The 27,635-nt window shown below is 38.6% G+C and overlaps 1 protein-coding gene and 1 long non-coding RNA gene across 2 annotated transcripts in view; both read left to right on the top strand.

Moving 5' to 3' along the window:
- Positions 1-2,487: 2,487 nt before the first annotated feature.
- Positions 2,488-10,886, top strand: LOC116321117. Its single transcript, XR_004199508.2, has 4 exons — positions 2,488-2,538; positions 5,539-5,578; positions 7,810-7,920; positions 10,838-10,886. It is a non-coding gene; the product is annotated as an uncharacterized LOC116321117 (long non-coding RNA).
- Positions 10,887-12,554: 1,668 nt separating this feature from the next.
- Positions 12,555-27,635, top strand: part of LOC116321119 — a 72,810-nt gene continuing 57,729 nt past the window's right edge. The window contains exons 1-6 of the mRNA XM_039607042.1: positions 12,555-12,810; positions 13,848-13,948; positions 14,138-14,492; positions 14,709-14,760; positions 15,099-15,272; positions 19,725-19,832. Coding sequence (XP_039462976.1) covers positions 12,555-12,810; positions 13,848-13,948; positions 14,138-14,492; positions 14,709-14,760; positions 15,099-15,272; positions 19,725-19,832 — 1,046 coding nt within the window. The remainder of the gene's footprint in view (positions 12,811-13,847; positions 13,949-14,137; positions 14,493-14,708; positions 14,761-15,098; positions 15,273-19,724; positions 19,833-27,635) is intronic.

Genomic DNA, 27,635 nt, shown 5'->3' with positions numbered 1-27,635 from the left:
TTGAGTCACTATTCTTATAAGGACTACATGAAATGATCATTTGCAGATTGTGTCAAAAGGTCAAAACCACCTTTCTGAAGACAATGATGATGATGAATTGGAGAGATCATTTGTTATAATCATCTTGTAATTTAGTGGATATGTTTGTCATCACTCTCTCTCATTCATTTGGCACAAGTCTGATGGCTCTTGTTAAATTAATCCATGACAAGGAGCCAGTTCATTGAAGGGCTGTTAAAATGACTTTGTGGAGAGAAGCACCACCACCTAGAGGACACTGAAGACACCATACACTCATAGATGGAGAGCAGCAGGAAGCAGGGACTCGGACCTGAGTCTGTCGATGCTTGGCAAATCCATAATAATAATAACAGAAAATAAAAAATGGTCCAAAAGAAGTTAACGCTGCAAACAAATCTAAAAGTTTGCTTTAAAATGCAACTTTAAGAAAGTTGCTGAGGAAGTAGCCTTACCTGATTTTCCTCCCACACTTTGTGGTTGAATGTTGAAAACATGAAGTTCTTTTGACAGACTTGCCCCTCCCTTCCTTGCCTCCCCATCCCCGACTGCCTCCCTCTTCCCGCTCCACCACACCGATCCACACATGCAGGGCCTTGGGGTGCAGGTGTGTCACCAGGGTGCAGGGAAGGCACCCCCCCCCCCCCCCGTCCCCGTCCCCTTCTGACCATCTGTGCCTCAGTAACTACAATTCTCTGAATACAATAACACTGACATTAGGGCAAATTTACTCCAGTGCTTAATGACCTCATATGGACACAGAGAGGAAGTGCAGGTTTAAATGCACTGGAAAGCGAATGCACTGTAAACATGCATATTGAATAATTTCTCCCCATCAATTTAAATTCAGACTTTAGCAGAATCATCAGAATCAGCATACTTTATTAATCTCAAATGAAAATATGTAAGGAAAGAACTCACACAAATAAACATCAGTTTGTAATTTGATTTGCTTTGAGTTTTATTTTAATTGAGTAATAACACAATTTTGACCTTGGCATTCAAAACCAAATTAAAACAAAGTATGCTACAGATGCATCAAAGTATTTCACTGGGTGAACTCTTCCTTCACAAAGTTTCATTTGCACTTTCCTGACCTTTGTGTCACAGAAGACTCTTTGAGAAGGTAATGGAAGCAGTCTTGTTTTCCTCTTGTTTCCCTCACTAACCTTACATAAGAGCTAACCTTAACTAACCCTGTTTGTCTTCTTTCAGGAGGACAACAGCAGTGTCACCTTAAGGCTTCCCATTGCTATTGTGAGTAGACTCATCCTACGGACCCAAATCCCCAAAGTGAGTTGGTGTTGAGTTGTGTCCTAGCGATTCAACATGCTGAGGGTGGCACACAAAGGAAAAACAAAAAACAAAAAAACCCACAAACCATGTGACAATATTCAGTGCACCCATTGGTCAGATGTGTCTGTGACGGGAGCAAGAAAAGTAAATACAGAAAGTACAGTAAGGGGCAGACACTTTTTTCACACCAGCGTAACAGCATTGATGAGATAATTGACCTCTGTGGGTTTAGAGTGTAGGTAGCTGCACTGTGGTGTATCAGATGTTCTGGGGGGTTTGCATGTTAGGGTCAAGGGCAAGTCAGGCTTTATGGTCTATGGTTAAGCTAAAGTGGAGGATTGCTGCCAGCCCCCCTCCTCGGCATATTCTTCAAGGACAGTTAATATGATTCATGAGTGTTGATTCATTTAAAATAACATAATCATCCTGCTGTAACCAGGTTTCTGTAAGACAGAATAAATCAATCAAGAGGAGAGTCAAAATTAAAAGATCAGAGCTCAGTCACATCTGAACACTTAAACATTAAACACACATTTTTAGATTCAGTGCGATTTTACACCTCTTGATGATATTACCATCTCTGATTTCCATCCAGAATCATTACTGAATGCTTAAAATCCAACAACTTGTCTTTGATTAGATTGAGCATAAGAATAACACAGTAATACAACAATAATACAACAGTAAAACTACCTACCTTCAGACAGTTTGAATAAAACCAGTTGAACCAGCCACGCTGCTTTCAGTGCAAACAGTGATCTTTATTTTATGTTTTCTATTTGTGCACAGACACAGAGTGAAAGCAAAGTCTGTTTAGTGTCCTCATGGCTGTATCATTCAGAGCTCAGACAAGGCTTTTTTTTAAAGATGTGCCTACTTCCTGACCATGTTAGTTTGATGGAAATCAAAGGGCAGATTTAATGAGAAAGAGTAGAAATGTTATTGTGTCTCCTGTGAGAGTGGAATTTAGAGAACCTTCAAACAATACTTTGAAAGGGAAGGAATGAGGAAAAGGGGGAAGCTTTACTTTTCACATGAAAGTCTAGTGTTCAGAAACTTAACCTTGAAGGATGTACCTCAATGTCATAGGCTGCTCCTCCTGCTGAGCCCCTCCCACCTGTCCTGCCTCAGGTGTCTTCCCTCCTTCCAGGAAGAAGCTCAGTAGTGTTTAGTGTCCAGTTGAGTTTGGGAGGAGATTATTCTTCTGCACAGTTTCAAGAAACTGTGAGTTTGCTTTGTTTCCTTCTTAAACAATTTGTCTTCAGAAATGTTGCTGTCTGTTTCTGCTCTGTGATGTTTGGAGAAGATGAACTCTGTCATTGTTACTGTATATCCACTTTATAATGACTGAAGGCAGCTTTTCCTGCCTCCATCAGTCTGTGGAGGAAGCAGAGAGGAGCCACTTCTCTCCCACTCATGGAGCAAATAAATGTGGCGTGAGCTCAGTTGGAGGGGTAATTATACACTGACGGACAGGAGGTCACAGAGGACTTTGTGAATTGTTATTGATTATAGATCTATTGAAGTCTACATATAGATTCAACATGTAGGCCTCTGGTTACAAAATATTGTGTCACTATCTGTTGGCTCACCTCCAGGAAATAATGTTGACTGTTTTACCCTCAGAGTCATGTTATTCAGCAACTGATGAGGTTAGACCGACCAAAAGTTATCATATTAAACTTAGATCTGTCTGTCAATCACTCAAACCATTTAAAGATGATTATATCTCAAAACACATTTTTATTTCTTCACTCTCAGAGTTTCTCTCTGACTCCTTCACTCCACCTGAGTCTGAAGCAACTGTCAGTGACTTCCTAATAGATATAGTTGATATCAGAGCTCATTTAAATCACAGTTAGATCACACATGGCTCCCCAGAGACTGTCTTTAACATCATTGGTCAATGATTAATCAAAAACATCATCATAAAGACAGAGCCAGTGATCTGTCTGAGCTTTACATCATTATAATTGCTGACTACCTTACCAGTAGACCCCAGTATGTGAGGCTGCAGGACTGTGTGTCTGAGGTGCAGTAAATTCAAATAAACTCTTCTGAGTTTCTGTTTTTGACTCTGACCAGACACAACTTTCACACCGATCTTTCAAATTTCCTTGTACTGAACAGCAGACTGTGTTCATGTGTTAAACAGGAATCATTTCCTTGTTACTAAAACACATACTGAAGAATGATTTCACTAACTCAGAGTTCAGCAACCGTGGCAGTTTGTCTTAAAATAACTGTAATCTCCAGATTTCCACTTTTGGCTCGAAATACATTTTCGACTTCTTAAAATGGTTGATAATTATTCTTTTTCTTTATGTGGCCCTAATACTCCTTAATAGATTTCAGTCAGGGAGTAACTGTTAAGTTTAACCATAAAAGGCTTGTTAGAAACTCTGAAACTCTGAAAGGCTCAGTTCAACAGGTATGAAATCACCACCTGTGGCCAATTCATTCTCTAGAAAATGGCTAATAGTGGGATCTGCCTATAAAGTCTTTGTTTCTGTCATGAACATCAGTAATATAGTCATAACTTTATTTTTTCTTTTTTAACTGCAAAACAGGAATATTTACCTTTTAAGTGGTTATATTGTCGGGGAACATGTTTTATATAAACAGTGTGTAAAGCCTACTGTACTAAAACCACTGAATGAAGAGCAAACTGTTTGTGCATGTATTCGTTTAGTAGTGAATGTTGTTCTACTTGATTCTTATCTGCTGCCGAGTCTCTTTTATGCTGATGGAAATGCAGATAACACAGAGCACCAGTAATACCAGTTTAACCACCTCACATTCATTCCATTTTGATCTGCATCAAACTGAAGTGTTCATCTCATCCTTTCTACAACAGTGTTGCGTTAGACTATATTTTATATATTGACACATAGATTATGGACATCAATGTCCATGAGTACCATTCACTTAGAAATTAGCCTAAGAAATTCATCTCATGTAAACAATAACATGGCGCACAGCGTGACGTGAAAAAAGGCACATACCTTTGACGTTGCGTGACGAACTCTTTATTCTTCATCCACACGTAAACGGCGTTTTGAATCACCGTAAATGGAGATTTTTTTAAACTCAGTTTTTGCATTTACTCTTTATTGAACAAAAAACACAAAGTTCAGATAATTTCATTTTTATTGTACTTATAATCACCTGTCACATAAAGACTCCTAAAACCTCTAACAGACAGCTGGTGTTTAGATTACAGTTGAATAACAATTGAAAAAACTGATCCTTGAATCATTTCTTGAGCAGGTTGGACATCAGTCTTCAGTATTGATCAACATGCTGTGGTGAAAATGCCCTTTCCATTAGTTTTAATTCAAACACAAGTAGCAAGTATACAACATGTGAACATCAGGAAATAAAGAAGTATATAGAAGTAAATTAAGTCCGGGGTTCAGTCAATGGGGGTTATTCAGCTGTGTGTTGTCGGTGGTATATAAGCTTGACAGATAAAATATATTCATGAATACAGCTGCAGGGCCAAGAGTGCCAATATGACTTAATTACATATGTCATTTAATGATTAATTTAATGTGTCATTAATAATTTAAATTAGAAATAAATATAGATCAGCTGTGTCAAACATAAGGCATAAGATTTCATAAAATTTTCAGTTTTTGAAAACAAAATGAGCAGCATCTGACTGCATTTCAATGATACTGCAGACTGCAAAGCTAAGTGCAGAATTTAGGAAATGGCTAAATCGATACCTGTTTGTGTTTTCAGCCATTTTCCTACTGACAAAACCTCCCTTCATTCATACTACACAAAGTAATTAGCCAATAAACAATTAAATGCCAGAAAAGTTTCTATCTTTTCATTTTTACTAAAGAAATTATATTTTTTTTTTTGACAAATACAGCTAAAAAAAGTTGAGAGTCTGGGTAATTTTACACATTTCTTACAATTTAAAAATGAGTCATGCTGACAGATTTCTTTCTCTATCAGCAGCTTTTTTCTTCATCATGTAGAAAAACAGATAAATATGTGATTTTTTTACACTGACAGAAAGGAGCGTTTCACTGGTCTGGCATGTTTAAGATCAAAGTGAGCTGTCTCTATTGATGTAAAATGAGTTTGAGCTTGTAGTATAATGCTACTCCTGCTGAGCCCCTCCCACCCGCTTCAAGTCCTGCCCCCTTTCAGGTTAAAGTGAAACTCAAACTGAAAAGCTTAACAGCTCACCTGTCTATCTGTGTTTAGTGTCAGGTGTGGAGTGGAAATTCTTTGTGCTGAACAAACTGTAAGTTCACTTTGTTTCCTCATTTAATCGTTAGTCTTTAGAAACTTTACTGTTTGTTTCTTCTCTGTAATGTCTGTACAAAAAGTTCAGCTCTAGTTTCAGGATAAGCTGATTTCCAATATTTCTATATTTTTTTAATATATTTACCTATTGTGAAGGTAAATAGGCTTCAGTGAACAGGCTGTACAAAGAGGTTATAGGTATAATAAAGAAATGTTCTGTTATTGTACCTAAAGTTGAATCAATCCAGTACCTTACAAAACTGTTGTTATATTTGTTGTAAATTCTGCTGCCCTCTTGGCCTTGTCACTCTTTAAAAAAGATATTTTTAATGTCACTGAGACTTTTTACCTGGATAAATGTAATATATAGAAGACTCACATTTCCAAAAACTGATACTGAAACTTCTGCCTTAGGACAGGAAGGCTGTTTGTTGCTCAGGTATGACATCATTCATGAGGGATACATTTCATGTTTCACATATTACAGACCAAAAAGCTACTTCTAATAATTTAAATAAAATTACCTCTTGGCACAAAACCTGGAAAAATTTTAGAGGTAACAACATCAATTATTATTTAACATAGATTTATCCTCCAAACATATTCAGCATGTAGTTTCTGTTTAAAAAAATACTACGACACAAACAGTTTGCTCTCCTCTAACAGAAAGTAATGTTGACTATTTACACACAGACAGAGAAGTCACTTAGAGACTAGATTAAATTACACCCAACAAAATTTATAGTAAACTTGTATCTTTCTTTTTATTACCCAAACCATTTAAAGATAAATCCATATCAGTCACAAATTTTATTTCATCACAGTAGGAGTTTCTTTGACTCTGTCCCTCCTGCTGAGCTTGAAGGAGCTGTGTCTCATTTCCTCATTCATACAGTTGATGATAAAGATTGTATCTCAGTGCTTTAAGCTTACTCGCCTACTGAATTTTGTCTTTGAAATCCAAGCATTGACATCCTAGTTAATTGCCTCCTCAAAGACCGTCTTCAAGATGAGCACTGTTACCATCAATCTGTCAAAACAAACAATAAAAATCTGCGTCTGATTCCAGTTTGTCGGTCTGGTGAACCACAGGTGCACCAGACTCAAACAAGCTCTCCTCCATACTGTCACCATTCATGAAGTGCTATATAAAGCCTATGGTCCCAGATAGTTCTGTGAATAGTTAGCTAACATAAACCAATGGAAGTATGTTAAGAGCAATCAAGCAACTTACTTGGTGATGTCACATTCTGTCCTACCACAAGATAAATTGTAAAGTTGTAAAAACTTTAAATTTAAGGTAGAAGATTCTTTATTTGCCATGTGTGCATAAACCAGCAGTCAATGCACTTTGCAGTTCTTGTGCAGAGCTCTGTCAGTCAAAGTAAGAAAGGAAAATAGGCAGAAATAAACAAGACAGTACAACACTAATATGAATTCTAAATAATAAATCATAAATTCTACCCCCTTTACAAGCGTGGCAGTATATACATAAGAGTCCAATTATATTGCAAATCTCCAAAAGTTGAATCTGTTCATCTGGACGTAGCGTTTTGTGGGAGAAATGTTTCGTCACTCATCCAAGTGACTTCTTCAGTCTCAGCTGACTGCAGGTTTCCCCAAACCTTATAAACAGTACATTTGCATAATGACTGAAACCAGCCCACTGAAGGAACAATGGGCTGTGAGGTCAGTTCCTTAATCATAATTATGCAAATTACCAAGACCATTGATCAACAATCGCTGACCAAAACCCACTGATCAAAGCCCAGGGATTGCTTTAATTCATCAACATGGAAAAATCTGACTATTTTTAGAACAGGGCTCCATGATGTCCATTATCCTGTATATATAATGTTTTACATCCTCTTTAAAGCATGACCCTACTTGAACACTGCAAGACAAATGCAAATGTGTCGAGAATATTGTGTGCTCACAGTCAGCTGTTTTACTGGTTGGTGGGTTCATTGAGCCACGTCTTTACATAAAAAAACGTCTCTGCTGTTTGTCACCAGCAATCTAAGACAGATCATATGTATGTAACCATGGCTACAGTTTACTTTTCTGAGTGTGTTATCTATGCATGTATGACTGAAATTATGCACAACATGTGTGTGTGTGAGCTTTATAACATATATATGGTTGAAAATTGTAATGCTGGAGCTGTGAGGAGAAATAATGTGGCAGAAATAATCAGCTGTAGTTTATCTGTTGGCTCATTTTTTGCAGAGAGACGCTGCAGACAGAGAAACAGTCCATCCTGGTCCTCCTGTTACTCACAACTTGTTGAGAGTCGTTCTGGAACACGTCTGAACACGCATCAGGTTTGATCTCATTCAGGTAATTTTGTTGTTAACCCTGTGATTTCTGTACTGCAAAGACAGATTACCTCTCACCAGGCCATGTTGCCATGGCAACTTATGCTGCAAACCTGATCTTCTTTGGTGTTGTTTCAGATCAGAGATCAACAGTTATCAAATCTATATTATTGAGTCTGATTAATTTGAAAACTTTACTGAGATTAACAACTGCTAGTTACTACTTTTACAGTGCACTTCCTCCCCAAGGTCAAAGGTTAAATCAACCTTTAGTTGTTGTTTTTTAGCTCTCTGAAAGGATTCTCAGTATGTGTGTAAATAATGCCACAGCTCTGACAAAAACCCTCCCATTTTCTTTTAGTTTGTTTAGTCTCATTCATAGACTCATACAGACTCTGCTAACATACTGAGTTGATGGGATAAACACATTTATGCTTCATTTAGTAGCTTCATTAAAACAGTCTAACAATCATCTACAGACTGTGTTTTCCCTCCTTTGTCACAAACTTTGAGCCATTTTATGTCAGAGTTAGAAGAAGGTTTCATGTCTTCACACGTCGGTATGTGAACTGACGCCCCAGTCTGACCAGTCAGACAGCATGTTTACAAGTGAGGCAATGAAGGCGTGTCCTATGCACATACACCATTAAATGACAAGATACAACTTGAACAGACACATACATCAGTTTGTATGCAAACAGTAAAAAACTGTCTTTAAATAAAGGTTTTTAGTGGAACTCTTTATTTGATTTGTCTTCATTAAAGGGAGGTTTTTCTTTTTCTTCAACTGTTTTGCTGTGAATATTTAGCTTTTTTAAAATCATGAGTGTGAGTGAATGAACAGATTATTGTTCATAATTTTTCTGCATTTGTTTCTTAGCAGCAAAGAAACTCTGAAATGTCCGAAAGTCAGATTAGTGCCAAGGTTAGTCCTGTTCATGTGAATGCAGGAAAGCTGTGTACTGTGAGCCTTTAGCAGGAGGAGAATCAGAAACCATCAGTCAGAACTCGGTCACATCAGATTCAGATGTTTAATTCAGATACTGAATTTGTTGGTTTTTGTTTCCCGGAAAAAAACTGTAGTCTCACCATTAAAGTCAAAAACAAAAGTGTGCTGCTGATTCAGTCCTAAAATAAAATGGTTTGTTATAATGTGTGAGTTTATTCAAGTTATGTATTTTATTCATCAAACACTTAAACCATGTTCACTCTTGTTTAACTATAGATGAAGTTTTTGCTAATGTGCAGTGTTTAACTAACATGATCAGAGGTGTCAGTGTTTATGTGACGTCGGCGTGTTGTCCATGCTGACATACATTGGAGAGAAATATGGAGGAATGATTATAGAGCAGTGATCAGATGATTAATCCATAGTCTGTGAACAGATGGACACTCCATTCAGCTTCAAACTTAGACATTTTATTTAAAAAATCATAAATTAAAACCTATAAACTGATAATTAATTGATAATGTAGATAATTGTTAGTAACATCAATGTTTGGCTGTCTACTTTAATACTAGCAATTACTACTAGATACTGTTAAGGTTCAAAAATATAGGGAAGGAAACACAGGAGGAATGCAAGTAACCACACTGGTCCAAAGGGTAAAGACGATGATTTTAATGAAATGACACGCGTGGGAGAATGAGCGGACTCTGTAAGCAGACAGCCCCACAATCTCATCCTCCTAACATCAAAATACAGTTTTATATGCATCAGAGTATATTTAGTGACGCCCCCTCATTGCGTCATCACATACATCAGCTTCAAAACCACAAATGTTCTATTTGACAACTTAAGGCACAATTAAAAAGTACACTGGCTTCCATCTTCTCCCCGGTGGTTTCCCGTAAGCCAGCTCAGCTCTCGCATCGTGCATCTACTGCTTCATCAGTCAACTTTCACCTACACCCTAACAGTGTGTGTGTATGTGTGTCTGTGCGTACACGTGCGAGGGCGCGTGCATGCTGTGTACTGCGTACGTGTCATGACCTCTCACTATTTGTCTGTCTGTGCGTGCACAGAGTGTGCATCTGCTCTCTGCACCTTAGTTGACCTCAACTTAGGCAACCAGGCTAAGGCCATCCTGTGTGTAATGATCTTGACTTATATGTAAAATATATAACAACTGTTTCAGTCTACCACAACTACTTAAGGCTTAATCCGCAGTATGCATAATAAACACCCTGCTCTTCCCTTGCACTCACTCTGCTTTCGGTTTCACTTCTGCAAAAGCTGCAACTTCAAAGACATAACTTCCTGTCTCATTTTGGCACAAAGTGTATTTTCCTGTCTCTGCCCTCTACACAGAGATCATAAAAGCATTAATAACATTTAAATTATAGATTCAACTCAACCGTTTAAAATGGTTCTTCTTTGGACCTGTAATAAAGGCTATAACCATATATTTGAACATCTGAATGCATCTAAATGCAACATCACTATTAATACAGAAATGTTAATGATGATTATAAAAATAGCAGCAACTAATAGCAGTAAAATATTTCTATTCCCCACAATACACTACTAGATAGAGGGGTCGTATTAACAGCAAATCAGTACAGTTCTCTGCACAGTACACAAGAATAATTAAAGTGAAGTTTTTAACTCTGCTTATCCTCTTTGAGTCATGGATCAGCGGAAATGTTTTAAAATGTTGTTCAGACGTGTTGAACTGACTGAATATTAAGCTTTCAGTCACAGTGAGTCAGTATGTGTCAATGAATGCATCGTGTGAGCTTCAGGTCTCCATCTAATGGAATGATAGTGGAAGTAGAGCAGCTGATGGCAGCTTCCTCTGCCTCACACTGCTTTCTGACTGCGTTCAGCTGACACTAAGAGGAAGCAGAAAAGAAGCAGCTGATATTTGGGCAGGACTTATGATGGAAAGGGGGATTTCAATTGATGTGCACATGAATGATTTGTGTTTCCTCTGCAGGTGAAGGTAGAAAGTGTGTGTGAGCTGATGTGGATGTGAATTCAGCAGCATGGATCAGTGTGAGGACAGAGAGGAGGGAGTCCCTCCCTCTAAAACCACTCTGTGTGGGGAACATGAGAGCCAGACCAAAGCTCAGAGGTGAGATGACCATCTCTAACTGTCCATGACTCTTCTCCATGTCACAGCAGCTCAGCACTCACATCACTGCTCCATCATTATTCACAGGAACCAACCTGGACCTGAACCCAGCTGTGTGTCCTTGAAGAGTGATGCATCAAAAGATTTTAATATTGATTTGAAACAAAGACATCTATCTGAGACAGAGTAAGTATGTCTCATACTGAAAAAATATTTCAGAGGACAAATTGTTGAATACAATAATTTGAATTTTGGATGATTTATTACATCTACTGTAGTTTGCTCCATCATATTCATCGTGTTTGTAATTTGTTTTCTTCTAGTTTATACAAAACTATTTTAGTTTCACAATTATTTACAGAATTTAAAACTTAACCCTAACGTGTGCTTTGGGTTTTTTTCTCTGTCAGGATGCATCAGAAACCTGAACACAGCTGTGTGTCCTTAAAAAGCGACAGGTCAAAGAAGCATATTCTTCATTTTAAAGAAAATACTTCTGCTGCAGAGAGGTAAATGTTCCTACTCACTTAGGTTGAACTGTTTTCTCTGAAAAAAATTTCCAACTCGTTTAATGTCACAGCTCAGCTCTTTTTCACACACTTTTATGTTCATATATAAAGCTGTGTGTTTTTCCCTTAAACACAGCAGTCAAAGATTGAAGAATGAATATTTTTGATGCATTTCTACTGTGAAGAAGCTAAGTGTCAGTTTTACATATTGTATTAACATAACTGACCTAAAATCATGCAAAAAGTACATAAGCTTGTAGCCAATGTCTCGGACATTTTTATACAACTGTTTAAAATTAATTACATTATTTTATGACAGGTTCACAGGGTGATTGTTATGAGTTATGGCTCTTTTTTATATTGCAAATTGTTTGAAGTTAAATCAATTTCTAATTAGTGAGAAATTTGGTTCACTTTGGAAGGGTAACCCATTTTTAAGTGCTAAAAATGTCAAATAGATTAACTATTTCTTCCTTTAAGCATAACAGCCATTATTTTTGACTCTGACTTGACCTCATCCACAAACACCTGTCAAAAAGGACAATAATGAAGATGGATGATAAGATCTGGGAATAATGTTCACAAAGTTCTTTGTCTCATGAGATGTACTTCACAAAAGAGTAGGGTATTGCTTTGGCTTTAAAATTTAAAAATGTAATGTAAAAATAAAAATAAACCAAATTCAAAAATAAAACTCTTCATACTTCTCATCTGATCTGATCTTCTCAAATGTCAGAGAGAAGGATCTCCATATTACGAAACACCAAGAGAAACATCAAAACATCTTGTGTCCTTTAGCTTGTATTTATCTCTGTGTGGAAAGTAATAATGTGAACTAATTCTTCATGATTCTTCATAGAGTGGACCAGGAGAGTTCAAAGGTTTCCAGTGGTCAACCTGCCAAGCAGCAACAAGCACATTTGGACTCTGTATTTATGGTCTGTACATGTAGAACAACTGCTCTTACATCATTTCTATTCACTGTGATCTCCATACTGCACTTTATAGACCACTGAATTGTTAATGTATCCATCATGGATCTGAGGTTTTGTTCAATGATTTCAGTCTGGATGGATTATTCATATCGTCTTCTGTTCCAGCTGCTGGAGGATAACATCATCACCTTTGTGAAGAATGAGCTGAAGAAGATCCAGAAGGTTCTGAGTCCAGTTTACCCAGAATCCTTAGGGAGCCAAAAAGAGGATGAGGGGGTTTTAAAGGGTGGAGATAAAGAGGAAACCAGGTACAGGAAAGCATTTGTGAAAATCACACTGCACTTCCTGAGGGAACTGAAGCAAGGAGAACTGGCTGACTGTCTGCAGAGCAGTAAGAGGATGTCTTTATAAGATTTAAGCTGCTGTATGAACGGGAAATTGAATCAGTTGTATCAAGAGATTGCCCAACATACATTAAAAAATCTATTCCTTAGGCAAGAAAATGTAGGGATATTTACTAAATTTCCATCATTAAATGTATTTGTTGTGTGTGTTCAGAAATATTTATTCCAGATTTTCAACATAAATTCAAATCTACTCTGAAAAAGAAGTTCCAGTGTGTGTTTGAAGGGATCGCTAAAGCAGGAAACACAACTTTTCTGAATCAGATGTACACAGAGCTCTACATCACAGAGGGAGAGGCTACAGAGTTCAATGAAGAACATGAGGTCAGACAGATTGAAACAGCATCCAGGAAACCAGACAGACCAGAAACAGCAATCAGACAAGAAGACATCTTTAAAGTCTCGGCTGGAACAGATAAACCAATCAGAACAGTGCTGACAAAGGGAGTGGCTGGCATTGGGAAAACAATCTTAACCCAGAAGTTCTGTCTGGACTGGGCTGAAGACAGAGCCAACCAGGACATCCAGTTCATATTTCCATTCACTTTCAGAGAGCTGAATGTGCTGAAAGAGGAAAAGTTCAGCTTGGTGGAACTTATTCATCACTTCTTTACTGAAACCAAACAAGCAGGAATCTCCAACTTTGAAGACTTCCAGGTTGTGTTTATTCTTGATGGTCTGGATGAGTGTCGACTTCCTCTGGACTTCAACAAAACAAAAATCCTAACTGACCCTCGAAAGTCCACCTCAATGGATGTGCTGTTTGTAAACCTCATCAGGGGGGAACTGCTTCCCTCTGCTCGCCTCTGGATAACCACACGACCTGCAGCAGCCAATCAGATCCCACCAACATGCTTTGACATTGTGACAGAGGTCAGAGGGTTCAGTGACCCACAGAAGGATGAGTACTTCAGGAAGAGATTCAGAGAAGAGCAGGCCAGCAAAATCATCTCCCACATCAAGACATCACGAAGCCTCCACATCATGTGTCACATTCCAGTCTTCTGCTGGATCACTGCTACAGTTCTGGAGGATGTACTGAAAACCAGAGAGCGAGAGAAGCTGCCCAGTACTCTGACTGAGATGTACATCTACTTCCTGGTGGTTCAGGCTAAAGTGACGAAGGTCAAGTATGATGGAGGAGCTGAGACAGATCCACACTGGAGTCCAGAGAGCAGGAAGATGATTGAGTCTCTAGGAAAACTGGCTTTTGATCAGCTGCAGAAAGGAAACCTGATCTTCTATGAATCAGACCTGACAGAGTGTGGCATCGATATCACAGCAGCCTCAGTGTACTCAGGAGTGTTCACACAGATCTTTAAAGAGGAGAGAGGACTCTACCAAGACAAGGTGTTCTGCTTTGTCCACCTGAGTGCTCAGGAGTTTCTTGCTGCTCTTCATGTCCATCTGACCTTCATCAACTCTAGAGTCAACTTGCTTAAGGAGCAACAAAAAACATCCCATCACTCTGAAACAGATAAAAACTTCTACAAGAGTGCTGTGGACAAGGCCTTACAGAGTCCAAATGGACACCTGGACTTGTTCCTTCGTTTCCTCCTGGGTATGACACTGGAACACAATCAGACTCTCCTACAAGGCCTGGTGACACAGACAGGAAGACGCTCACAGATGGATCAGGAAACAGTTCAGTACATCAAGAAGATGATCAGTGAGAATTTGTCTACAGAGAAAAATATCAACCTGTTCCACTGTCTCAATGAACTGAATGATCATTTTCTGGTAGAGGAGATCCAAAAGTCCCTGAGATCAGGACATCTCTCTGCAGAAAAACTGTCTCCTGCTCAGTGGTCAGCTCTGGTCTTCATCTTATTGTCATCAGAAAAAGATCTGGATGTGTTTGACCTGAAGAAATACTCTGCTTCAGAGGAGGCTCTTCTGAGGCTGCTGCCAGTAGTCAAAGCTTCCAGCAAAGCTCTGTAAGTAAATATGGACCTATCTGTGTCTGTTTAAAATGTTTTTTCTACTTACCTGAACAGAATAGAACAGAACAAAACAAAACACAGACTCTGCCTAGTGTGTCTGTGCCAGTGGGTACTACACAAGTATGACTAACTCTACCAGCTCCTCACTGGTTTAGATTTAATTATATAGGCATAGCTCTGTTTTTATTGGGCAAATTTGAAGTGTTTTATATCTGACAAATTTCAGACTAATTTATTTTAGTTAATCGTGAACTGTAGTGTATACTTTGTTTTTCTTTTCTAGGTTCAACATTAAGTGATTTCATTTGATCACAAATATCATTGTTTTTCAGACTGAGTGGCTGTAACCTCTCAGAGAGAAGCTGTGAAGCTCTGTCTTCACTTCTCAGATCCTCATCCTTTAGTCTGAGAGAGCTGGACCTGAGTAACAACAACCTGGGGGACTCAGGAGTGAAGCTTCTGTCTGTTGGCTTCAAGAGTGCACACTGTAAACTGAAAACTATCAGGTCAGATTTCAGACTTTTCCACTGATTACCACTGAAAATAAAAGCCACTAAAACCTGTATAGAATTCTCAAGTCACTTTTGAATTAAATTTGGTTGGATTTGAGTTACTGTCTTAAAGGTTTTTTATATTCAAATTATTTTGTTTTAGAACTGATAAAAATTACTGATATGCATGATACTGGTTTGAACATATAGCACTTACCAGGGTATTTTAAATCCAGAGAATTACATGTCTGGATGTCTTTCTCTTTGTACTCTTTTTCACTCTTTGCAATGAAGAGTCTGGAATTTTATAATATATATTTTTAAAGGTTGGTTTCGCAAAATGAGAGTGTTCGGAAAATAAGGTCACAGCAATTAAATGAAGTAAAATCAGCCTATCGCAATAAAAATAAATACAATGTCACAAAGCAAAATTCCAAAGATAGGTGGCAAAAAGTGAGCGTATATGATTATCTTATCGCTCTGTATTAGCCCTGGAAGACTGGTGACCTATCCAGGTGTACACTTAATGTCAACTGTGATACACTTCACCCTTTGCAACCCTAAATTAGATGGAGGTGATTTGACTTTTTCTTCAATGCCATGTGTCACCACAATTTACAGGAGCTACCTAAACTTTACTTTCACACAGGTAGATTGTCTTCTTAATAGTACTGAAACCTCACAGATGGGTAACACAGGAGGATTAAACTGAGTTGAGTGGAACCCATATTATTACAGCTCTAATGCTAACTCTGATTTGTTCCCTATAATTGCAGAGAGATCATATTTCTTCCATATTGGCTTTCATCACCAGCTTTCTTTTATATTCAAAGCAACAACTTCTTTTCATTTACAACAGCAAAAGAAAAAGACATTGAACACATCACCAATGTTCTAAGTAAATAAATTTCTATTTGGTGCTGTTGACATGAAATTATCACCAGATGTCAGTAACAATTCATCCAATCCACATACAAAGAAATCATCCATTGAGGGGCATGAATTATGTGTGACAATGAGAAATGGCACAGGGAAAAAGTATTGAACACACAAAGCAATGGAGGTGTAAAAAGACTTGGAAGATCATGGTAATTACAAAGCAATTTTGCCACTTGGTGCAAATTAACATGATGGAGTCCCAAATGATGGATTATAAAAATGTGTCTCATTACCAAGGTATCACACAAGAAATATCTAATTTTGTGTATCACTGATGAGCTCTCTCAAGACCTTCACAACGCTATTGCTGCAAAGCATACTGATGGTATAGGCTACAGAAGAATTTCTAAACTACTGAAGGTTCCAGTGAGCAGTGTTAGAGCCTTATTCCAGAATTAAAAAGAGCATCATTTCAACATAAACTGACAATGACCAGGTGCTCCCCACAACATTTCAGACAGAAGAGTGAAAGGAATTATCAGAAGAGTTATCCAAGATCCAACAACTACTTGTGAAGAGCTACAGAAAGACCTGAAAACAGCAGGTATAATTGTTTCAAAGAAAACTATGAGTAATGCACTCAACCACCATGGCCTGTATGCACACTGACTACTTAAGACTCCATTGCTGAAGAAACAGCATGATTCAAAGTTTGATGAAAAATATTTAGACAAGCCATGTTAAAATGCCATGTTTGGATGCCATAATTTACACCATGTTTGGAGGTCCTTTGGATGTGGGAGCATCATAGTGTATCACTATTTTTCAGCACAGGGCACTTGCACCCTTAATATAATTGAAGGAAGGAGGATTGAAAAAATGCAACAGGACATTCCTGATAAAAACCAGCTGCCGTCTGCCAGAATGATGAAAATGAAATGAGGGTGGATGTTTCAGCAAGACAATGATCCCAAACAGCCAAGGAAACTCTTAATTGGTTTCAAAGAAGGTAAAGCTGCTATAATGGCCCAGCCAACCACCTACCCCAAATCCAACTGAAAATCTATGAAGAACTAAAACTTAGAGTTTGTAGAATGGAGCCTTCAGGATTTGAAGACTATTTTTGATGAAAGATGGGCCAAAATCACACCTGAGCGATGCATGTGACTAATTTCTCCATACTGGAGGCACCTTGAAGATGTCGCCACCAACAAAGGTTTTTAAACAGAAGATCAAATAAATTTTAGTAAGTATGTTCAACACTAGAAACATTTTCCCTGTGTCACTTCTAATTATTACACAAAAGTTAATTTAAGGACATCTATGCTTTGATTTCTTTGCACGTGTGGATTGGATGGGTTGTTACGCATATCTGCTGAGAATTTCATGCCAATAGCACCTTTAGAAATATATTTACTAAGAAAATACATTATGTGTTCAATAATTATTTCACCCTCTGGGGGGCGCTCGTGTACACTGATGGAGTAGGACGCACTCTTCTCAGCTCCGCACTTTTCTTCTTATTTTCCAACAATTAACGCGACACCCTGCCTCTTTACTAAACTGTTCAACAGCCCTTCAGATCTGCATCGACTACGATAAAGACTGGTCGACATGCCGCCTAAAAAAGACGCAACACACTGCCAGAAAGCAGTAGCTGAAAACTCTGCGAGCACCGATGCCATATTAGCAGCTATCGCTAGCCTAAAAACGTCTATGGAGACCCGCCTTGACACAATTGAGTCTACTCTGTCTAAGCTCCAGGCAGATATCCGGTCATCCGAACAGCGTCTAGATGTTATCGATGAGTCGCTTACTACAATGGACGGCCGTGTTTGCATGCTTGAAGCTACGTGCAAGGAACTAATGGCGGCCACCGACAACCCGCGTGACAAGCTAGGCCAGATGGAGGCGCTCGCGTCGGGCCAACATTAGGATTGTTGGAGTGAAGGAAGGTGCTGAGGGCGGTAAGCCTGCGGACTTTGTTTCATCCCTGCTGCTGGATGTGTTGGGGAAAGACAACTTTATTAAGCCGATAAAAGTGGAGAGGGCACACCGCACCCTTAGACCAAAACCAACGGCTGGCCAGCGACCGAGGGCTATCATAGCCAAGTTGCATCATGAGAAAGACGTGTGGCATGTCCTGCGTCTGGCGCGCCAACGTGCACCGTTGAGCTGCGATGGAGAGAGTCTGTCCATCTTCCCCGACTACACTGCGGAGGTCCTTGCGCAGTGGATGGCCTTCAATTCGGTCAGGAAAAAGCTTAGCGCTTTCGGAGCGACGTGCAGTCTGCGCTACCCGGCCCAGCTTCAGGTGGTTCACAACAACATCACTAACACGTTCAAGTCTCCTGCTGAAGCTGAACGTTTTGCGGACTCACTGTAATCGTGACCTGGTAATATATTTGTTCATGTTGTTGATGCGGCTGTATTGTTGAACATTCTCACTCTTCTCTTCCTATAGTGAGAGTCGCGATTCGTTCAATCATTTATGAATGCTTCTGTGGTGATAGTTTTCTATCATTGTTTTTTTTTTTTTGCTACGACGTCTTAATATCATATCCTGTATGTTACCTAAATGTTGTGCATCTGCACTTTATTGTTGTCTATGTCTACGCATGGGACAGTGTGAAACGTAATTTCAATTCCTTTGTATGGCAAGTACATCTGAAGAAATTGACAAATAAAACTGACTTTGACTTTGACTTTAAAACTTTGATCTATCGTGAAGTACTGAGATCATTTATATTATAAATTTGGTTATACACAAGTTATTTTATATGTTGGCGTCTTTTTTGTTTATCCAATCAGTCGATTTATGGGTGTAACTATTGTTTTGATTAATGGAGTCTGGTGCGGAGCTGCCGGATCCGAAGGATGTTTTTTTCTCTTTTTCTTTTTTGGTTTTTTGTGCTCCTCTTCCCGGCAGTCCCCTTAATGCACGCTGGGATGGGCCGCAGTGGTTCTTGTTCTTTTTTGCGGCCTTTTTCTTTTTGGGGGATGGGGTTCAGTGTTCTTGTTGTTAATTTTGTTTTAACTGTTTTTTTGCCAGTCCTTTGTATTATTTGTCACCTGTCCATATGTCACATCACCTCTCATTTAGATGCAGGGTAACAGTGCTACTGGTTTTGGAACATGTCCTTTGACATTTACATCCTGGAATTGCAAGGGCTTAGGCAGAGCTTTGAAACCTGGGAAGGTTATGTCACATTTGAAGCATTTATCTTCTGATATCATTTTTCTTCAGGAAACTCACATTCACTCCAATGAACAGAGACGTTTAAGAGCAAATTGGGTGTCGCACGTTTACCAGTCCACTTTCACATCTAAGGCCAGAGGTGTTGCTATACTCATAAGGAAAACCACTCCATTTATATTTAGATCCGTCGTTACTGATCCGGGTGGGAGATTTGTTTTGGTCTCTGGGTCCATTAACTCTTTTCCACTGGTTTTGCTAAATATCTATGCCCCTAATTTTGACTGTCCTGACTTCTTTTCCAAAATATTTGACCTAATTTCTGAATATAATATGTCTAATATAATAATTGGTGGCGATTTTAACTGCTATTTTGATCCTGTTTTGGATAGATCATCTACAAAAATAGCCGCCACTACTAGATCCATGGCAGTTCTGAACAACCTGGTAAAGTCACACAACATGGTTGACGTTTGGAGGCTTCAGCATCCAAATGACAGGCAATATTCTTTTTTTTCACCTGTACATCGTAGCTTTACCAGAATAGATTACTTTGTTACAGATTCTAGACTATTATCCAGTATTATCAGCTCTGCTTATCATCAAATCTTGATTTCTGACCATGCCCCACTTACCATGAAAATAGATTTTAATTTACAGCCTCGAATTTTCAATTGGAAATTCAATTCTACCCTTCTGACAGACAAAACTTTCTCCACTTATGTTTCCACTGAGATTTCAGATTTCTTAAAACACAACGACAACGGGGAGGTCTCTGATTCCACTCTTTGGGAATCATTTAAGGCAGTATTGCGTGGCAAGATCATCTCCTTTCAAACATTTTCGAAAAGAACTAGATTAAATCGTCTGTCCCAAATTGAGTCTGAGTTATCAACATTAGAGGAGGCACTTTGCCAATCTGATACTGAAGGCATATCTAATGCCATTCTAAAACTAAAACTTGAATACAATCATATTTTGGGAACCCAAGTCGGAAGCGATATTATTAAATTGAAACAAAGACACTTTGAGTTGGGAGATAAACCCCATAAATTACTTGCCAGACAATTAAAAGATGTGCAAGCCCATCGGACCATACACAAAATTGCCACCTCTACTGGTGAATTAATTACTGATCCTAAGCTGATTAATGACAGATTTGTGGAGTTTTTCAGCACACTGTACTCTTCTAAATCTAACGCTACTGACTCTGAGCTTTTTAGCTTTCTTAACTCTCTGAGCATTCCAACCCTCACAGAATCTGCCACCCAAGCGCTTGATGCTGACTTCAGCATCACAGAAGTCAAAGCTGCTATCCTTTCTTTCCCTAGTGGTAAAGCCTGCGGGCCGGATGGGTTCAACATAGAATTTTATAAAGCCCATATTGATATAATCGCTCCACTTTTACTCAGAATGGTGAACTGCTCTATTGCATGGGGCTCTTTCCCTGATAGCATATATGATGCCCATGTTTGTCTTCTCCCTAAGAAGGACAGAGACCCCACCAATGTGTCTTCATATCGCCCACTTAGTTTATTAAACTGTGATCAAAAAATCATTGCAAAAGTCTTGTCTTCACGTCTTAATAAATTTTTGGGCACTTTAATTCAACACGATCAAACTGGGTTTATCCCAGACAGATTTGCTTTCTCTAATACCCATCGTCTATTGAATGTACTGTATGGACCAAATTCTCCAAATTCAGCTGTTATTTCATTAGATGCACAACAAGCTTTTGATCAAATTGAGTGGAAATACCTGTTTGCTACGCTTGAGAAATTTGGCTTTGGTAGTAATTTTACAACTTTGGTACGTATGCTTTATGCTCGGCCAAGATCATCGGTACTGACAAATTTTGATAGATCACTTCCGTTTCTACTTCACTGGGGGACTAGGCAGGTTTGCTGTTTATCTCCACTGCTCTTTGCTCTAGCTATGGAGCCTCTGGCCATTGCAGTTAGAAGCAGCTCTGATATTGTAGGTATATCCTGTGGTCCTGTCAAATCCACCATAGCTCTATATGCAGATGATGTGGCTCTAACACTGTCTGATGCCAGGCTCTCTTTGCCTCCCCTGCTTCATCTCATTAACAAATTTGGACAACTCTCTGGTTTCACAGTTAATTGGGACAAGTCCATTTTTATGCCACTGGCAGATGGGCTCGACTCTAGCTTCATCTCTAGCTTACCTTTTAAAACCACCAGCAGTCACTTTAAATACCTAGGTATTAACATTCCCAGAAACCGTAAGCTGCTATTTAAATTTAAATTAAATTTAAATTGAATTTTCAGGTCCTCGTTGACAGTATTAAAGCTAAGATAGATAAATGGACTCTTCTTCCACTCTCTTTGATTGGACGTGTCAATATTATTAAAATGGTAGTGCTTCCTAAATTTATTCATCTTTTCCAAAACATACCCATCTTTTTCATTTCATCCTTTTTTTAAAACTATCGACTCTATCATTTTGTCTTTCATCTGGGCAAATAAACCCCATAGAATTTCAAAGGCACACTTGCAGAAACCCTGCTCTGAGGGTGGATTAAGCCTCCCAGTTTTTAGGCACTACTATTGGGCTTGCAATGCCAGAACGTGGGTTTTCTGGAGCAGTGTTTCAGCTGTTCCTGCTGTTCAGGAGGGATGCGGTCCTTCTTGGCCTTTGATAGAGGCACACAATGCTAAATCGAGTTTTGGTACATCACTTGATGGTATTCTGTTTTCTAAGCCCAGCATACCTACCAAACTTTTAAGTAATGATTTTGTCCTAGGTCATTCTTTTAGGATCTTAAAGCAAGTTAGGGGTGCTTTGTGCCTTCCAGACCTATCCATTTTTGCTCCAATAACTGAAAACCTTTCTTTTTCACCTGGCTTGATTAACCCTGTGTTTAAGCTTTGGTCAGCATTAGGTCTTCACACTATTAAGGACCTCTACATCGACAATTGTTTTGCTTCATTTGCTCAGCTGCAATCAAAATTTATGCTCCCCTCTGCTCATTTATTTAGATACTTACAAATTAGGAATTTTGTTAAACAGTCTTTTGCCCATCTGGATAAGCCCCCTGCTCATAGTGACTTTTATGATTATTTGATTAAAAATCCCACTTCCAAACACCTAATCAGCCAATTTACTACACTTTTTACACTTACAGCACCTACTAACCATATCAAGGATGCTTGGGTTAAGGACTTGGAAGTAGACATATCGGATGCTTTGTGGGCCAATGGGTTGAAGAAGATTAAAGAATGCTCTGTTAATGCCAGACTACAACTTATACAGTTCAAGGTCCTTCATCGTTTGCATTTTTCTAAAACAAAGCTATGCAGCATTTTTCCGTCTCTTTCGTCTTTGTGTGACAGATGCAAAGCAATGGATGGAACCCTTGGTCACCTTTTCTGGTCTTGCCCCACACTCAGGTGTTTCTGGGCAGAGATATTTAATATATATAACCGGGTTTATGACTTAAAATTAGAGCCGGATGGTGTGCTTGCAGTGCTAGGCTGCTCCCTAACCTCATTGGCACTTAGACGTCCTCTTCAGAAAGCTTTAATGTTTGGCATGATTGTAGCTAAAAGACTTATTCTTAGAGCCTGGAAATCACCATCTCCTCCATTGTTCAGGGTTTGGCTACGTGAGATGATTGCATGTTTGTATATTGAAGAGGTTCGTTATCGTTTGGCTGACACCCATTTTAAGTTTGTCGAAATCTGGGGCCCTTTTCTCAATCATATTGATGGGAATTCAACATAAATTTTAACCCATTTGACTGCACTTTGTGTTTGTGTGAAACTGCACTTCTGCCGGACCCTGATTTCTTCCTGGACTTGTTTTCCACATCTTTTGGTCTTGGTGTTGCCCTGTCTAAACTCACACAGAAGATTATCTACTTTGGACAATGGTCTTTCTTTTGAACTTTTGATTTGTACTGGCTAACTGGTTTATTTTTTTTTCTTTTCTTTCCTGTTTTCCTGTTTGGGGTTTTTTTTTTGTTTGTTTGTTTTCGTGTGTTTGGTTTTTGTTTTCTGGTTTTTTACTTTTTTTTTCTGTGCTTAAATATTATTGTTTTTGAATCTTATGTCATTTGTCTGGTGTGTTGTTATGTAACTTTGAACTTAAAATCTTATAAATAAACATTTTAAAAAAAAATAATTATTTCACCCTCTGCATGTAGTCTTGAATAATCAATCAACATGGAGCACTTGACACTAAGACTGCAGACTTACTTATGGCTTATAGAGTTTGTGTAACTAGTATCACAGTCTCTCTTCTATGGAACCAGCTCCAAATTTGGATTCAGAAAAAAATACATCCTTTATACTTATAGCTTAGAGTTAGGACTGGATCAGGTGACTCTGAACCACATTTTAGTCATGCTGGAATAACTCCTTACACAATTTAACAACTTGAGATAGCTGTTGTTGTCTGTTGCATGTGGTCACTGTAAATAAAGATACATTGATTTAATGGATGGACATGAATATGGATATGATTAAAATAAACTAAAAAAATAAACTTTCAAAATAAAGTGTTCACAGATGGACTGTTATTTTGTGTGTTTGCAGTCTTTCAGGCTGTCTGATCACAGAGGAAGGCTTTGCTTCTATAGCTTCAGCTCTGAGCTCCAACCTCTCAAATCTGAAACTGCTGGACCTGAGCTACAATCATCCTGGAGACTCTGGAATGAAGTTGTTAAAGGATCAACACTTGAGACTGGACACTCTCAGGTATGGAAAAAATATCTGATAGAGGAGAAAGAGCTGGAAACATTTTCTGTGTCCTTCTTTGTTTCATGGAAATGTGACATGAGCAATAACACATTGAGAAAAATCTTTCCTTATTTTACAACATAAACACGTCTAATTGAACAATAACAAGAGGTATGTAGACGGTCACCATTTATTCAACATTTAGATAGATCTGTGCATGTTTACCTATTTTCTCATTTTCAGTAATTTTGTAGTTTGGGTTTTTTTTTTGTTTTTGTTTTTTACAGAGACAGGTTTAGGGCATGTTTATCCTAGCTTAACAGAAAGACTGTAAGCAGGAAAAACTTTCAGCCTGGCTGATCAAAAATAAATCATTAGTAAATGTTTATAATCGAAACTGTGGAGGTACCTGACAACCACAGGAAAATGCTCACTGTATATTTTAAAGCATGCAAGCTCTCAGAATTTAAAAAAAAGTTTTTATTCATAGCACTTTTTATAAACAAGAGTCAGTGTTTCTCTAAATTAGTGCACAACATAGAATAATGGTATTTAAAGCAACAGAAAAATAAATTAAATAAACTCCGGAACTGAACAAAACTGGAATTTTAAGTACTCAAAGTCCTCTATACAACATGCCACGTGCACCTGTTCACACAAGCACTGTCTTCTGTCTGTTAAGTGCTTATTGACTACACACATTAATCCTGGATGGACGCATCAGAAAGCAACTTGGGGTTAATATCTTGCCGAAGGATATCTGGCATACACACTAGGGGGAACCACGGGACGAACCACCAACCTTCTGATCATTAGATGACCTGCTCTACCTCTAAGCTACAGCCTCCCCTCTTAAATAGCACTCTTAATAAAATCTTTGTGCTAATCTGACTAACCTTTAGAATGATCCTGTTAACAAAGAGAAACTACCCCAATCACAATCATAACCTACTTGGGGAAGATAATAATTAACATATACAGGTGCTCTTTAGACTGCCACACACTGCTTCTTTTTGTCTCTTTTAGGTAACATTAAAAATATTTTAATCCAGGCAGGAAATGAAAATATTTTTAAAGAGAGCAAACACTTCTGAACCAATATTTCACTGCAGTCAAAACAGCGTATTTTGGACATTTTTTAATACAAAGATCAGGCGTAACATTATGACCACTAACAGGTAAAGTGAAAATCACTAACGTGTTAGTTTGTGGCATAAAATAGGGAGCAAGTGAATAACTTGTCCTCAACATTGAGTAAGAAACAGGAAAAATGGGCAAATGTAACAATTTGAGTGAGTTTGACAACGACCAAATTGTGATGTCCGACGACTGGATCAGGGCATCTCCAAAACTGGAGCTGTTATTATCGGTTCCCAGTCTGCAGTGATCAGTATCTATCAAAAGTGGTCCAGGGAACAGTGGTGGACCAGGGACAGGGTCATGAGCGACCAAGGTTCACTGATGCACATTTGGAGCAAAGGTTTTAACCTTTGGTCCCATTCAACGGAAAAGCCACTGTAGCTTGAACTGCAAACAACCTGAAATCTGGTATATAGAACCATATATGATTAGATATGGTTCTTATGTGTCAGAATACACAGTGCACCACAACTGTTGCTGTTTTGGCAAGTGGGACCAACACAATTAGGCAGCAGGTCTTAATGTCCTGCCTAAATGGTATATATCAGGTATTACGGTAGGAGAAACTAAGGCCTGATTTCAAAATTGAAAGGACCTTCTGGTGATTTCCACATCCATCCACTCCCTTCCGCTTATCCTTTACAGGGCCAGCTTTGTCCTGCCCAGTCCGTGAGACCCATAGACCCATTATTTACCTTTTTCTATTTTTACATTTCTAATATTTCTTTAATTCACTTTTCACCCTGAAAAGTACAAGGGACTCTCTGTCCCTTATGCTGCTGTAACAAGTAATCCTACGCCAGTGTGGGATTAAATAAATTCTCTATCTATGTGTCTGTTTATCCAGGATCAGTTGAAATCATCAGAAATCTCCTCCATGTATGGATTGAAGTGTATGTGCCCAAATATTCTTTTATCAGTGTCTACCAGTATGTGTATGAGAGTGATGTAATGTCCATGTGTGCATGCTACAAAAGACTGTGCTGGTCTGACCCCCCTCCTCCTTTCAGGGTGGAGCCTGCTGGAGTCCGATGGTTGACACCAGGTCTGAGGAAGTGTAAGTGTGTTTTTAATGTGATTCATGAAAACAAAGCAGCACACATTCAACCATCTTCAAACTGTCACATCATTTACTCACATCTCAGATGATGGATCAATAACTGCAGCTGGATTGTGTTTGTTCTCTCCATCAGATTCCTGTCAACTCACAATCAACACAAACACAGTACACACAAACCTCAAACTGTCTGACAACAACAGGAAGGTGACACATGTGAAGGAGTTTCAGTCATATCCTGATCATCCAGACAGATTTGATTACCAGTATCCTCAGCTGTTGTGTAAAAATGGTCTGACTGGTCGCTGTTACTGGGAGGTCGAGTGGAAAGTAGAGGTTCTAATATCAGTGAGTTACAGAAGAATCAGAAGGAAAGGAGACAGTAAAGACTGTTTGTTTGGAAGAAATGATCAGTCTTGGAGTCTGTTCTGCTCTGAAGTTAAGGGTTACTCTGTCATTCACGGTAGCAGAGAAACATATCTGTACCCCCCCTCCTCCTCCTCCTCCTCCATCTCTAACAGAGTAGCAGTGTATGTGGACTGTCCTGCTGGCACTCTGTCCTTCTACAGAGTCTCCTCTGACACTCTGATCCACCTCCACACCTTCAACACCACATTCACTGACCCTCTTTATCCTGCATTTACGGTCTGGTTTCCTGGTTCTTCAGTGTGTCTGCGCTGAGTTGAGTGTGAAGAGTTTCCTCCTGTTAGAGAAACACTCTGACTGTTGAACAGATAGTTCAGTCTGTGTATGTTTGTCTCTTTCACTCAGAAACACATTTTCAGATTCATGGATTCAATCAGTTGTTGTTTTAAACTGTTCTAAATGATTTCTTGCAATTGTCTTCCTCTTCAGTGCTTGAAAGATGGAAGCTACGATTATTCCAGGATCCACATGTTGTTTTTCTGTGTTTTAAAGTTCATGGTGATGAATGGTATTTGTCTATTGTGCATGTGTGTGTTGTGTATCTCTGAAGCTAAATTCAGCTGAGACACTTCAGTTTGTGTCAGGGGCACTTAGTTTGACACAAAAGATGAATTTACAAACTGTTCAGAAACATTTACACATTATTGTCCAATAGATACATGTTTGGGGAGCAGCCACAATTCACTGTGATTTTTACTTTTGCTGTTAGAATGTGGAAATGATGGCTGGATATTAGCTTGCCTATAGTTGCTTAGATGATCCATTAGAAAACAGTTATAAGTGTAGTTCCCAACACTGTACAATGCCGAATCATTATTTTCTACTTTAATTCTAAACTAAAACTGAGTCTGAGTAGCCAGCATATTACATTGAGACTCTCCAGTCTGATCAGCAGAGAAAACAGATATCTTGTACATGGTCAAAATATTAATTTTTGTTTTCATGTTTAAATATGACTAATTTTCAGGGAGTTTTTA

This window comes from Oreochromis aureus, linkage group 23 (assembly GCF_013358895.1).
Source record: "Oreochromis aureus strain Israel breed Guangdong linkage group 23, ZZ_aureus, whole genome shotgun sequence".
NCBI lineage: Eukaryota > Metazoa > Chordata > Actinopteri > Cichliformes > Cichlidae > Oreochromis > Oreochromis aureus.
Note: the sequence above shows the minus strand (reverse complement) of the source record. Positions and strands in the feature narration are given on the sequence as shown.